This window comes from Diadema antillarum, unplaced genomic scaffold (assembly GCF_040938485.1).
Source record: "Diadema antillarum isolate AM-2024a unplaced genomic scaffold, OU_Dant_1.0 scf00000060, whole genome shotgun sequence".
Lineage (NCBI taxonomy): Eukaryota > Metazoa > Echinodermata > Echinoidea > Diadematoida > Diadematidae > Diadema > Diadema antillarum.
The window spans coordinates 1,438,769-1,452,470 of NW_027270949.1; the positions used below are offsets into that span (position 1 = coordinate 1,438,769).

Consider the following 13,702-nt stretch of genomic DNA (forward strand, 5'->3'; position numbering starts at 1 on the left):
TTTTATTGTCACATGATTATTCGATACGAGAATCACTTTCTACCTTCACTGATTGTGTCATCACGTAGGAATATTTACATTGACACTGAATAATACAACAACAAAAGTTTTGACTTGCATCAGAACAGGCATTGTATGGTATATTCATACACGTTTACATAATCTATACAGCTGAATAGATATATCTTTGTACACTGTGACACACCATTAACATGCATGTTTCTCCCTGCTTTTAGTACTGGGTGCAAAGAGACCACACGCCACAGTGATGTCTTCATTTAAGACACAAACGACTTCTTGATCTCAAGAGCAGTTTTCTCTTCCGACGTAGCTTTGATATCATAATTCATACCTAACACTTTTTGCAACTGTGCCTGGGGAGGGCGCAATTGCAGTTATCTGTTCATAGGAATGACGACACTCACATACCGGTGTATCAGTGCATATTAGCTCTCCTTTAATACAAAGTAGCAAGCATAAAAGCTGTTATAAAGAAAAAATAAATAAATGAAGGATTATTGCTACCGAGCATTACTGATTTGTGAAATGCCTGTCTAAATCATGAAAGTATCATAATTAAAGAAAACACATAAGAATCCTTTAGTGCCGAATCAAAATATGAGAGGATGATTGTTATCAAAATTCATGAAATTCTTCCGTCGAGATGTTTTTCATTGAAACTGATTGACAAATTGCCCTACATCGATGTAAATAAGCACTGACTTGATCAGTGTTTTAGTAGTAGCCATGACAAATAATCATGGGCGTACATACTCGAGCAGAATTCGAACCTACGACCTCCTGATCTCTAGACAGGCATCATCTCCACTAGACCATCGAGCTTCTGCCTGACAGCAAGTGTTGGTTCTAATCCTTACAGCATGCAGCGGGTACTGTGTAATTATTCAAATTCATTAAATTCTCCCATCGAGATGTTTTTCATGATTGACAAATTGCCCTACATCGAAATAACGTCCATATTTACATCCATGTAGGGCAATTTGTCAATCAGTAGCAAGGATGATTGTTATATCGTGAAAATATTGTAAAGATAACATCTTTCCAGGAGAGTCAATACGTCATCTAAACCACAAGATGACAAGAACATAATAATCACAATGGGGTATGGGGAGGACCAGAGCACAGGTGCCTAAATCATAACCCGCACTGGCCACGCCCAGTGGTTCTTGGGAGAAAGAGACACACATTCACCTTTATCAAAAGACTCTCAAGGATCTACACAAAGACTCTGTAGTGTCACTAGCAATGAAGCTTGGTCATTTTTTAAATCAATAATATTCATCCTAAGTATGGCAAGTCATCTACTGCTGTCCTGAGGCACAATAATGACAAAAAATTACGTGAGAATGCATGATGTATTCCCTACCAAGAGTCATGAAGTCGAGGTTTTTAGACTCACTTCTTAGACTCACTGCTCACTCTTACTTCAAAAGGTATGATTGCAAATCAAGCGATAGGTTTTGATCAGGTGATTGGTGGCATGTCAGGTGACTGATACTAGTCAGGTGACAGGTTTCAATCAGGTGATTTGTGGCATGTCAGGTGACAAGCTTCAATCAGGTAACTAGTAGTAGGTCAGGTTGCCAGTACACTGGACGATGCATCCTGGGCCATTTAACCTCAGTGCGACCTCAGTTGTAGTTCACTGTCTATTACACAATTTCAAAACTATACCTGTGTGACACGTTTTGTTGTAACTATGACCACAAAATCTTTTTTTTTGGACAAATCTTTTTTTTTTCTTGACAGTATTTATACATCCCACCAAAAAAGGCAAAACAAAAGTTTTGTTTTTGTTTTGTTTTGTTTGTTTGTTTGTTTGTTTGTGTGTGTTTTTTTTTTTTTTTGGGGGGGGGGGTTGGGGGGGAGGGGTGTAAGCCTGCATAGGAGAAACCCCATGATACTTTTAAGTGCAGTCAATTATGAACTGGTATCCAGATACAGGTGTACAAATGCACATGAACTGCACACACACAAATACACAAACAAGGGGAACGGACTAAAACTGCATACATAGTGTGCAAGCTTGTTGAGATGTTTGCTTAAATTACATTCTGCTATGTTCTGTGTGCAATAATCTGCACTGCACCTAAAAATACTGAGATGCTACAATGCTACTGCGTGCATGTCTTTTTCATCTTCTTATCTTTTTAATATTGAGGTTTGAAAGTACGCTGTCACAAGGCTTTCTACCAGAAATTGCACAGTAACAAAAATTGCAAAGTAATCAAATCATATGCAGCAATATGTGGATCCCTTACATTGTCAGTATTTTCTCGTTATCAAGTGCTGCCCAGTTGATGGTGAGAAAGAAAAAAACAACAACAACAAAATATCCTCAGATAGTGAAATCCACATGGCAAATACCTGCAAGACTCTCATATAAAAGCAAAAAACAAAAACAGCTCTGCAGTACTACATACTATGTAATTCTCTTAAGGTAACAGTTAAACTTCTTATTCAAAACAAGTCACATATACCTATGTTGCTACCAAAATCCAACAGGTACAAGGTACAAGGTACTTTTTTCTCCTTTCCCAGCTACTCAGTGATGATAGAGTCTGATTTAGTTTCCTGGCATTCTTACAAATTGAGACAAAATATTTTGCATTTTCCTTTTGGAAATCTACATATATATAACAAATAAAAAAAAAAAAGAAAGAAGAGGAGGAATATATACTCCACGTGTTCTTTGAAGGACTAATACCACATGGTGTGACAAGGAAACTCTCTCTATTTCAGAAAAATAGAAGTGTAACAGTTCTCTCTGGCTGGGTAAAGAAGAGTCAGATACCACAAATTGCAAAATCGGAAAAGATTGAAAGAATTTTGGACAAAAACAAAAATTCAACTACCCGTAATACACTAAAACATTCAAAATACTGGTTGACAGGGAAACAGACTGTAGTGTGATTGATAGTTGTTGGCAAAACCCGAATTGGCGTGAGTTACTTTTATTCATGTCAGAAGCCTGCTATGATGGTGCAAAACTCTACACTATCCACTCCCCTTCCCTTCTTCATTATTTCTATTGCGTAGCATGTTAACTGCATTCACATGAAGTAGTCAAATGCTCCTAAAGTGTACCGTACCGTACTGTACCAAGCCAAAAGTGGACCACTTCGCGATGTGCTCCAAAAGCGTACCAAAAGCGTACCAAAAGTTCTCATGCAAAAAATGTGTGTATCATGATACGTCATAATACAAAGACATCATTCCCTTTGTCCGGGACATCTGAAAGTAGTTCAAGCGCACTGGGTGAATGACCCTCTTGCTACCAAAGGTGCGACCTCTTCTTAAAATAACTCATGAGGTATGCTTTCTCAATAGAGCCCTCGAACGCTCCAAATCTGGCACAGTTCGGTACGGTACACCTTTATAGTTCAGTTCGCTTTGGTTCGCTTTAGAGCGCTCGAATGCAGCTAAAGATGACATAATACCGAGAATGCGTCATACTCACGCTGCAACGCGCTGCCACAGACGAGTGCCAAAAATTTGTCAAAATTGACTGAAAAGGCAAATTGCATGCATTAATGCTAGTTGATCACTACGCTATAAACACAAAATCAATATTAGATGACATAGAATGTCGGAACACACCACTAATTTTTTTTTTTCCAAAGTCTAGTAAGCCTACGTGATATGGAAGTGCTGAAAATGCTTCACTGAGAAAATAGATTTGAAAGTCTTTCCAGTCATGCATTGCGATACACATGTAGTTGACTATTGCCACTATTAAAACATGATTGAGTTGTACAAATATATTCTCCTTTGTTCCTTGGCCTGATAAGAATATACAAGTAACATACAAAAATAATTGATTTGTCAAGAGAGTGAAACTTCCCCTTTATCACACACAGTCGTCAAGTCATAACCCCCACCGGAAAACAAAACAAAAAAAAACAAACACATAAATCCATTATAATAAAATCATGATATGCTAGAATCCATCCAATATCCATAAATCTTGGCACGTCTGGTGAATGAAGGAAACCGTATGAGTGTGTCACTTGTGAAAGAAAAAAATATTTGTGTTCCATCGTCTTTATGTGCATTATACTTTTATATATGCTCTACATATAAATATATTGTCAAACTGTTATATACTCGTTCAAGAGAATTCCAGTCTTGTGGATATAATAATGCAAGAAAGAACAACTTCAAATGTTCAATAGAATTTTTCTCATACATACAATAGATCTCATAGGTACAGGTTTGATGCCATTCCAGACCAGATACACAAGTTTGTACCAAATTGTATATCAATTTAATCACACAGTGTAAGGCACAGTACCAAGTTGGGGGACAGAAACATGTAATCTTTGGTGCTCACTTCTATCTGTGCTTCATTTTGTTTTTTGTTTGTTTGTTTTTTTCAAAAGTAGAATCTGGAGTTGTGGCACTTTTTTTAAATGTAACCAGCCTTAACGAATTGCAACATAAAAAAAAAATATGATATATACTGCTGGCTACAATTTGCACTGAATTTATACACCACTAATGTACTTCTCTGCAAATGTCATTAACATGTCAATTGTCTCTTTGTTGGCTAAATCTATTCTGAAAAAAATTGCATATCCACATAAATATCATAAACAACACATGACCACATCTCTGTGAGTTACACAATCTAAATTGCCAAAGAGTCCAAGTAAGGAGGGCTCCAGCGTGGAATCATGGGAAACGGTTTCGATGGTGACGACATTGAGCTTCACAGAAACGGCCTCGTGAATCAAGTTTTAAAACAAACTCAAAATTTCTCCTTGCAGAAAGGCGGCCGGCGCTGAAGAGGGGAGGCTAGTCATCTCACTGTCACGTCGTCACTCATCTTGCTCGCGACGCTTGCCGAATGTCGCGACGCCCTTTTTGTGGATGTCTCGCTTTACGTGACTGTAAAAAATGAGTTCACCTCCTGCGTCTCCCTCAAAGGAACAGTCACAGTCATTCTGTGCAGTTTCTGGCAAACGAGCGTGCCCTACGCAAACACAGCGATGAAACAAATACGCAAAAGAAAACTCGGCTAAACGAACGAACCAACGAACGGTCACATGAGCAAACCATTTCCAGGTTGGTGGTCGTTTTTTCTCTTTTCTCTTCTTTCCTGCAAAATGCAGATGACAAACACTTTCAATAGTGCTGAGTGTGCATCGTGTCAAAGTGTTTGGAGCAGGGATAAACTGGGAACGACACAGCGTTCAACCTACTCCCTGATTACTGTGGCACATGGACAGCAAGAAGAGAAGCAAACAATTGCGAGTTTCACCGTGCAAATTCTCGGCAGGTTTCGCTAGTGCAAGGTACTAGACTGACCCCATCATCATCTCTGGTGCTGGTCCTACAGAAAAAACAAAAATGTGCGTAGAGTCATCAGCATTGGCACACGAGCTGGGGAGGTTGTCCATTTGTTCCCGGGTCCTGGTCCCGCAGGCTGACTGGTGCCGAGTCCTCAACAGGGCCTGGACCTGATAATCCACTCTGCGGTTGGGTTGACCCGGACCAGGGCCATCATGTTGGTATCAGGATCCAGACATCGCTCACCTGCCGACAACAGAATGGATCAAATATTACAATAACTTTTTAAAATCTAATTAATCACAGGAATCTCTCTTTTTCACCGATTTGGGAAAAACCAATTAAAAACTACAATTGTACAGGCCTGATAACAAACACCTGTCTGTTTTTGCCCACTGTAACTTGTTGCCAATGTTAAAATATAAAAAGAGGAAAAAAGAAAACACACAAAAGACCTGTAAATTCATTAGGTAAGCACGATTACAATAAACCTTGCGTAAGTCAACATTGTACAAATGGATGCAATACATGTACATACACATACACACCTTTGTGGAGTATTGTAACATAAAGTCCCAATATTTTTTTCTTTCAATATTTTGTTTAGTTATTTTGTTGACTTCCATTAGTCTACATTCTCTAAAGTGTACAGATTTTCTCTGGCGTTGTGCCAGTTGACCTATGTGAGATCACATCATGCAACATAACTATAACCTGACTTTGATACAGTATCACACAATTTTGATAGTATAATGCATCCTTACGTGCAATTGACATCATTTTAGTGCTATTAAAGAATCGTGTGTGGCTGATGCCATATTGTGACACACCATCATTTGGATGTTCATTCTCTGACTCATAAAGATGCCTTTAAAACTGCCATGTCCATGGCAACACTCAGAGATGCTAGCAGGGCCTCCATCGCGTGATCTTCTGAAAACAGGAAGCAGCGGATACCAACGGAGCAACACCAGCATCGGGAACACTGCCACCATTCCTCACCAAACATATTCCCTGGAAAATATGCGCAAAGAACTCACCGATGCTGCCGCCAACTTCGTAGAGGTAGAACCTAGGTGCTTTGCTGGGGGTGATGTTGCTCAGAAACTCAAAGCTAGAATTCCTGTTGAAAAAAAAAATGATTTAAAACAAAATTCCAAATAAGAGCAAGATTACAATATTTGGAGAGCACAAGATTTTCAACAATATTCATTTTTTTCTTATTTTTTAAATGGCTGCTACGTAAGAACTACAAGTTGTAAAAGTTAAAAGTAAGGAATTACATAACCAACAGCAGTACATCCCCTCAAATGAACTACAGCAACAAGGATACAAGTGTAAAGTGCCTTGCCAGGGGCACATCTGTTGCAGCCAGGGGGCTTGAACCAAGGACCTTGCAATTGATAGTTTGTGGTCTTAACCGCTGAGCTGCGACAGCTCCTCAAGAGCTCTCCAATATGAATCTAAAACACATCTCTACAGAATATGTAATATTTTCTATGTTCTATATGTTAAGAAAATTTTTATTGTGCATCCAAGCTGGATACTACATGTATGTACTGTATCATTCTATTTTGTTTACATATAATGTAATCTCAATTGAGAAATATGAACATAAAATGAAAAAAAAAATGAAACATTGTGTATGAACTATTGTGCAATGATACTGCAAAAAGAACGTCAATGCCTCTCGCTCCCCCACCCTCACCTCTGAATAGACTTCTTCCGGCTCCGCCGCTTTAGGCTGTTGCGCTTGAGCGGGGCGGGTTCGATGTTCACAAAAGACGCGTCCTCCGTGAACTTGGCCACGATGTCGCCCGCTGTGGTCTTGTCGCTGAGCTGGACGGTGGTGCGCACCTTTTCGCCAGACTCCGCCCCCGGCGTCTGTATCCTGACGATGCCCTCAAGAACCTCCTGTGATGAAAAGGAGACCAAAAAAAAAAGGGTTGGCTTACTACTTTCTCTTAAAGGACAAGTCCACCTTCATATACATAAGGATTGAGAGAATGCAGCAATATTAGTAGAACACATCAGTGAAAGTTTGAGGAAAATTGGACAATCCGTTCAAAAGTTACAAATATTTTAAGTATCTGCGCAGTCACTGCTGGAAGAGAAGACTACTACAGTGTATGATGTCACACGCGTACAACTATATAAAGAAAATAAAAAGAGAATTTCACAAAACTTTACTTTCTGAATAAAGTGCACAGTTCTTCGACTTGCTACTGACGTATGTTAAGGGTAATATTATTCCCCCTGCTTTTTGAAAGAGAGAAGTCGAGTGTTCTTTTGTTACGGAAGAAAAATGGAAATATGTTGAATTTTCTTTATTCTTTCTTTATTATCGTTGTACTCATGTGACATCACAAGCTATAGTCTTTTCATCCAGCTGTGACTTAGCAGAAACTTCAAAAATTCATAACTTTTGAACGGATTGTCCGATTTTCCCCAAACTCTCAATGATGTGTTCTACTAATATTGCTGCATTCACTCAACCCACATGTCTATGAAGGTGAACTTGTCCTTTAATTAACCCTTTCTGTCCCAAGGGCTTTAAAATTGACAGTGTGTAGAACTCTATGGGGTTTTCTTGACCAACTGACTTTCAAAGCACACAAACGTTTGAACTACCATCACCACAACTTCAATAGCTTTCTAAATCGCGCTAACTGCTTATCAGATCTCTCTACCCTGTGTCTATTTATTGGATCGACTTTTAACCCACTGAAGACTAGTTCCACGTATTCTTGGGCTGGGGAGAATAGAAAATGCATGTTATTGGACAATCAGTCTTCAACAGGTTACAGAGGGGAAATGAGGGAAGTGAGTCATGTGTAAGAAATTGTTAAAAAGTTGTTAAAAAGTTGAAGAGACAAATCTATGAAAAGAGGATGAATTTATCGACTGACATCCAATTTCGTCCTGTTGTTTGACTGATGACATATTGTTTCTTGATATGTCACACAATAAAGCGCAAAGCTGTCAACATTCCGAGATTGAGGAGATTCCAAAGAGCAATCAGGTAAGATTCTTGTGTTTGAGACGCACCTCAATGGTCAAGGATTATTCCCAATTCAAGAGGATTTTCATATTCTCTAGTCAGCACATGAAGAAATATTTCATTTTTCAGAGAGCTTCCTCCTGTATCATCAAGACTTGGTAGTAATGTATTAAAGTGTTTAGTAAACATGATTTATCTAACCCTACCCCACAAAACCACCAAAAAGTCATCAAACATGGATTTTTATATATAAGGGCTGAAAGAGCAGACTCTAAGCTTTAAAATGACAGTACAGTATACTTGAATATATCAAGTTAAATGGGGATGGCTAGTAACTGATCAGTGGGAATGCTGGAGGATGATTGTTCCAATCCTTGTGGGATTTATTTAAGAGTACATTATATCATTCTATTGTTGTGTGAAAATTATTTGTTTCAGAATGGTCTCATATTCAAGTAATGTGCAGTTTAATGTTTAGAAGTTAGCGTGCCTGGTCAGTGACGGGGCATTAATCTGCACATTACTTGAATATAAGACCGTTCTGAAGCAAATAATTTTCACACAACAGTAGATATATAATGTACTCTTAAACGAATCCCACAAGGATTGGAACAATCATCCCTCAGCATTCCCACTGATTGGTTACTAGCCATCCCCTTTAATCTTGTACTCCTACAACCATCTGACGAAAGGCACTGTTTCATATGAACATAGATACAATTCTATTTGCTACACTTCATGAAACTTAACAGCTGATACATTGTACTTTGCAAACAATAACAAAATCTATGGAAAAAGTACAAGTAGGTTATCTTCTCTGTGACTGTAGAAAAAGGAAAATATCAAACTTCATCAAGAAATATAAATTCAGTCATGCTGCAAGATTGTGATGGTGTGACGATTTCAAAGGAACGATGCACATTCTCAATTAGTATTTGACAGATGACGGAATTAGATGATTTATCAATATGGGTTTAGATGACAGTCATAAGACCTGGAGCAGTGACAATGCAAAGGTTTCACAATCTACATCGTGGTACATACGAACACACAAAACTAAACGAGGATTTTGTAATCCCTCATCTCTTGTTGAACATTGCGCAGCACCCGACACCCATCAAATGTGAATAATCACAAGAGCGATAAAGCGAAGAAAACTAACAGTATGTCCAGTTATATTGCTCTTAGAATCACAATACATCAAGCAGCTAATTCTATTACCATCATTTTTTTTCCCAAAAATTGATCAGCATTTCTCCATGACAGCCACTATAAAAGTGAAATTTTGAAGGATCACAGCTTTATTGCCATTTCAGTATAAGCCAAAAATCTATCTACAACAATACCCTAAAAAATAACACATACACTGTACTGTAAAACCAGAAACATTAGTCGCATGAAACTTTGGCGAGTTGGAGCTGACAGCCTTTTTTACAGCAAAAAAAACCTTTGTGAATTGCCACTGGCACTCAATACATTATGTAGAAATAAAAACAACTCCAAGATGCATTTCACTTTTGGGAATCTTGGCTTCTTGTGAAATTCACAGAAGAATCATTCACATGAAAATTTATGGTTTTACAGAGCACTCTCGGTGGGTCTTGAGCGAGCCATGGCAGCGCACTATCACAAGGAAGACAAGAGAGGGAGCTCTCCCCCTACCTCCACCAGTGCCGTATACGTATAAAGAGAGTCTGGCCAACTCGTAAATTTGACACCATGTCCTTGCCCAGTGTATTACGCGTTACAGGGTTGGCGTGTATGCTCAGACGTAATTATTAATGAAAACCTACCAAATAAGGGGTAATGAACAATGGGCACTGCGTATGAGCGCACTTTGGTAACGACATGGTTCCGCAAAGATTACAGAACCACTTTTGACCGATCACAGGCTTCAAAACTCATAAGCCGAAAACCGAGTTGGCCAGACTCTCTTTATATACAGCACTGACCTCCCTGAACTAACAGCAATTCCCATGCTGAAAACTAATCACTTGCGTTGAACTACCTTTACCAATTGAAAATTAGCCTGAAGTATTCTCAGCTAAGCATCTGTGAGAAATGTGTGCGACAGTAAAATCAGTTCTTTCTCTCGGGGTTAACAAAGGACAGCAAGAAAACAGCATTTGCATGCTAACTCTCATTACTTGCATTTGACTGCTATAAAAGAAATCAAAGTGAAAAAAAAAAATAACCACAAAAGGTAAAGATGGCAGTATGTACTTTGACAAGAAAGAGCCAGAAAGTGCTGGACAAATATATAAGTTAAAAATCTAGATTGAACAGCATAAAAATTGGGACTTTTTGACAGTAAAGTACAGTGTACCAAGTAATTTAGGATGAGGAAATCGGCACGCTGCTTGCAATTTTTAAAAAATGGACTCCAAATATTTTGGACGAAAAATAAACAGAATTCATGGAGCATTTTCAGTTTTAAAGAAGAAATAAAAGACACACAGAAATAAAAAAAAAAACCAACAACAACAACTACTAATTCAGAATGTGTTAAGATATCACATTAAACGAGTGCACATACATGTACATACAACATTCATGCCACAAATCAATCAGTTAACGAATGACATTGATGTCTTGAGAGTGGGTTACGCAGTGGTGTGCACATTTGATGCGAGGAGCCAGTAATTTTGTGTGGAATTCCTTTACTCTAATTTTTCATTTTTCTTTCTGTCATGCAGAAGCAGGGAAAGGGTTAAGTAGATGCAGAAGAATGGCTTGGGGTGAGTGAAGTTAAAAGGGGGCAGGGAAGACTAAAGCCGAAGTCATGCTGGCAAAACTTTGAAAATACTTCATGAAGTTTGCTCGTCCCTTCATGCTGGCAGCCAAACTTTTTGAAGTGTCAGTTCGCAACATGTTCTGGGGTGGCATTTCATGAAGCATTCTGTCCAATAAAGTCGTTGGACAAATTTGCTCTCAGCCAATCAGATGCAAGGATTTCTGTAGCTTGTAACAGTTTGTCAGAAAAATGTCCGACCAAAGCGCTTCATAAAAATGCCCCCTTGATGCTTGGGTCACTGGTGAGCATGTGCCACAATAAAGAAAATGCATGCTGTCTGATGGCTTTGATGGCACCACAAACAAGACATGGACTGGTCACATGACAATCTTTGTGAAGTTTAAGCTGTGTGCACTCAGATTTCACAAACATTGAGAAAATCTGCTGGGGTTCGGGAAATGTTTCTTGTTTAAATGAGAAGTTTTGCAAGCAGTTTCGTGCGATTTTAACATGAGGTTTGCATTTAGTCAGGCAAAACTTGTGAAATTTAACTTCGAGAAGTTTTGCCAGTGCAACTGCAGCTTATGAAAGAATTGAGAAATTGAGAAATCTAAGGCAACAAAACCTGTGCACACTTTGTTACACTTTTTATGGAGACATCGCATTTTTGATTGTGTGGGAAAATGGGATGCCAAAACAGTATTGGTGGAGGTGCATTTGAATCAGTCATACTCAGATGAAATAAAAATAAATTGTTGCAACATGGTCTGAACAAAAAATGATCGCAATGACTCTAGGCTTACAATCATGCACTGTGTGATCAATTATTCATAAATAATCAAATAATAATGACAAACTCATAGACAAAACAGTGAAAACACTTTGGGGCAGATGAACTTTTGATAACATGCAAAAAAAGGGAAGGCAGCAGAGACTGCTGTGGAAATCTGTCATGACATTGAAAACAAGAATTGAGAACAAAAATTACAATACATAACATGAGAGATGCCAGAAAAAGCTGCTTGCACATGTAAAGCAAGATGCACAATGAAATGAAGCTTGGATGCTTTTTGTTCATTCTTTTTAACCTCAAAAATGCCACTTTTCTTGTCCTTCGTTCGCTTGAACAGTGTCATCACCTAGATGATGGGGGGAAAAGAAAAAAGGCGATGGAAAGATAGAAAGATGGCACCATGTAAACACGTCCAGAGGAAAAGGATTTGATGTGACGGGGAAGGGAGGGGTGAGAGAGATAAAACATGCATCTGACTTCGGGGAGGAAAACGTCCTTCCATCTGACATTTATAAGGAAAGACTTGGGGAGGGTTAAAGGCCGGAAACCTAACTAACCTCTAGTCATGATATACAGACAGGTTCTACCTATTCTGATCTTGTTTTATTTTGTCTTTTTGAGGCAGGTGGGGGTGGAGAAAGGGGATTTTTAAAAAGTTAGATAATTACTTTAAGCCCAGTCAGGGGATAGGTTGATATACACTGTATAGTGTTACATGTAGTTTAACCGATAAATTCCTTTGGGGAGGGTGGGGGGGGGGATTTGCTGCAGAAAAGATAATCATTAAATTGGTACCTCTGAATTTCACTGCTTATCTTGTATTGAAGAAAAAAATAATATGTGACTGGTTAAATCATTAAATGTGCATAAACTCAGAAAGAAAGTTTAATACAAAAACTTGCCAATCTTGAGAAATACAAACTTTCATCATCTAGGATATAGTTGCCAATTGCAGGCAATATTAGAATCAGTTGTAGATTTAACAATTAAGAGGCTTTTGAATGTATACAAAACCAGGAAGAAATTTAAACCCTACCCCCCTCCAAAAACAAAACAAAACAAAGAAACAAAAAAAAAACAATATTGCCAATTTTTAGAGAGAATCAGGAACTTTAACCTTAACTAGGATATGTTGCCAATTTCAAAATCAGAACAGATTAGATAATCAATAGACTTTTGAAAATTCTGCAACCAAAACAAACAATTACACACTACCAACAAAGGGCTAGAATGAAAGATACATAATACTTTACCGTACCTTATGAAATACTAACAAATTTGAATGCAAACGAGCAATCAGAACAAAAAGATACATCACCAACCACAAAAATGTGTTTTCTACAACTAAATACTCCAAGGGTTGGGGGTGGAGGAAACTCTCTTTCTAAAATTTCTAGATTTGATAAAAAAGAAACAAAACCCAACAACAATGAGATAAACAAAATAAAAGAGGACTACAGATGGTACCTCTCCACACTGCAAGGGAAAACATGCATTTTTGAATTGTTGACCTGTACAAGTCATTAAAAATGAATGGTGCCTGTAATAGATACATATGACATATGAACCATACTAGGCTGTGGTATACAAATTGAGGTTTGTGGCTGGTTTAAATACAGGTATTGGCAAGGCGTAGGGGTGTGACATGGGCGGGCTGAGAGGGACAGACAAAATAGTGTGGGGATCTCATTTTTGGGGGGTGGGGTGGGGAGGGGGAGGGGGGAGGGGAGGGGTGAAGGCAGGAAGAGGGGAGCAGAGGGAAAACACATAGCATGTACGACTGACACAGCATTCACAACATTCATTTTGACACAAGGTACCACAAAATACACACAACGGTACTGCACACAAAATGTGACTG

At 38.5% G+C, this 13,702-nt stretch overlaps 1 protein-coding gene across 1 annotated transcript in view; it reads right to left on the reverse strand.

Moving 5' to 3' along the window:
- Positions 1-2,448: 2,448 nt before the first annotated feature.
- LOC139716086 (rho GTPase-activating protein 18-like) overlaps positions 2,449-13,702 on the reverse strand; it is a 132,614-nt gene continuing 121,360 nt past the window's right edge. The window contains exons 15-18 of the mRNA XM_071627640.1: positions 12,137-12,187; positions 7,022-7,227; positions 6,354-6,436; positions 2,449-5,559 (exon numbers count right to left, since the gene is read on the reverse strand). Coding sequence (XP_071483741.1) covers positions 5,468-5,559; positions 6,354-6,436; positions 7,022-7,227; positions 12,137-12,187 — 432 coding nt within the window. The 3' untranslated portion in view covers positions 2,449-5,467. The remainder of the gene's footprint in view (positions 5,560-6,353; positions 6,437-7,021; positions 7,228-12,136; positions 12,188-13,702) is intronic.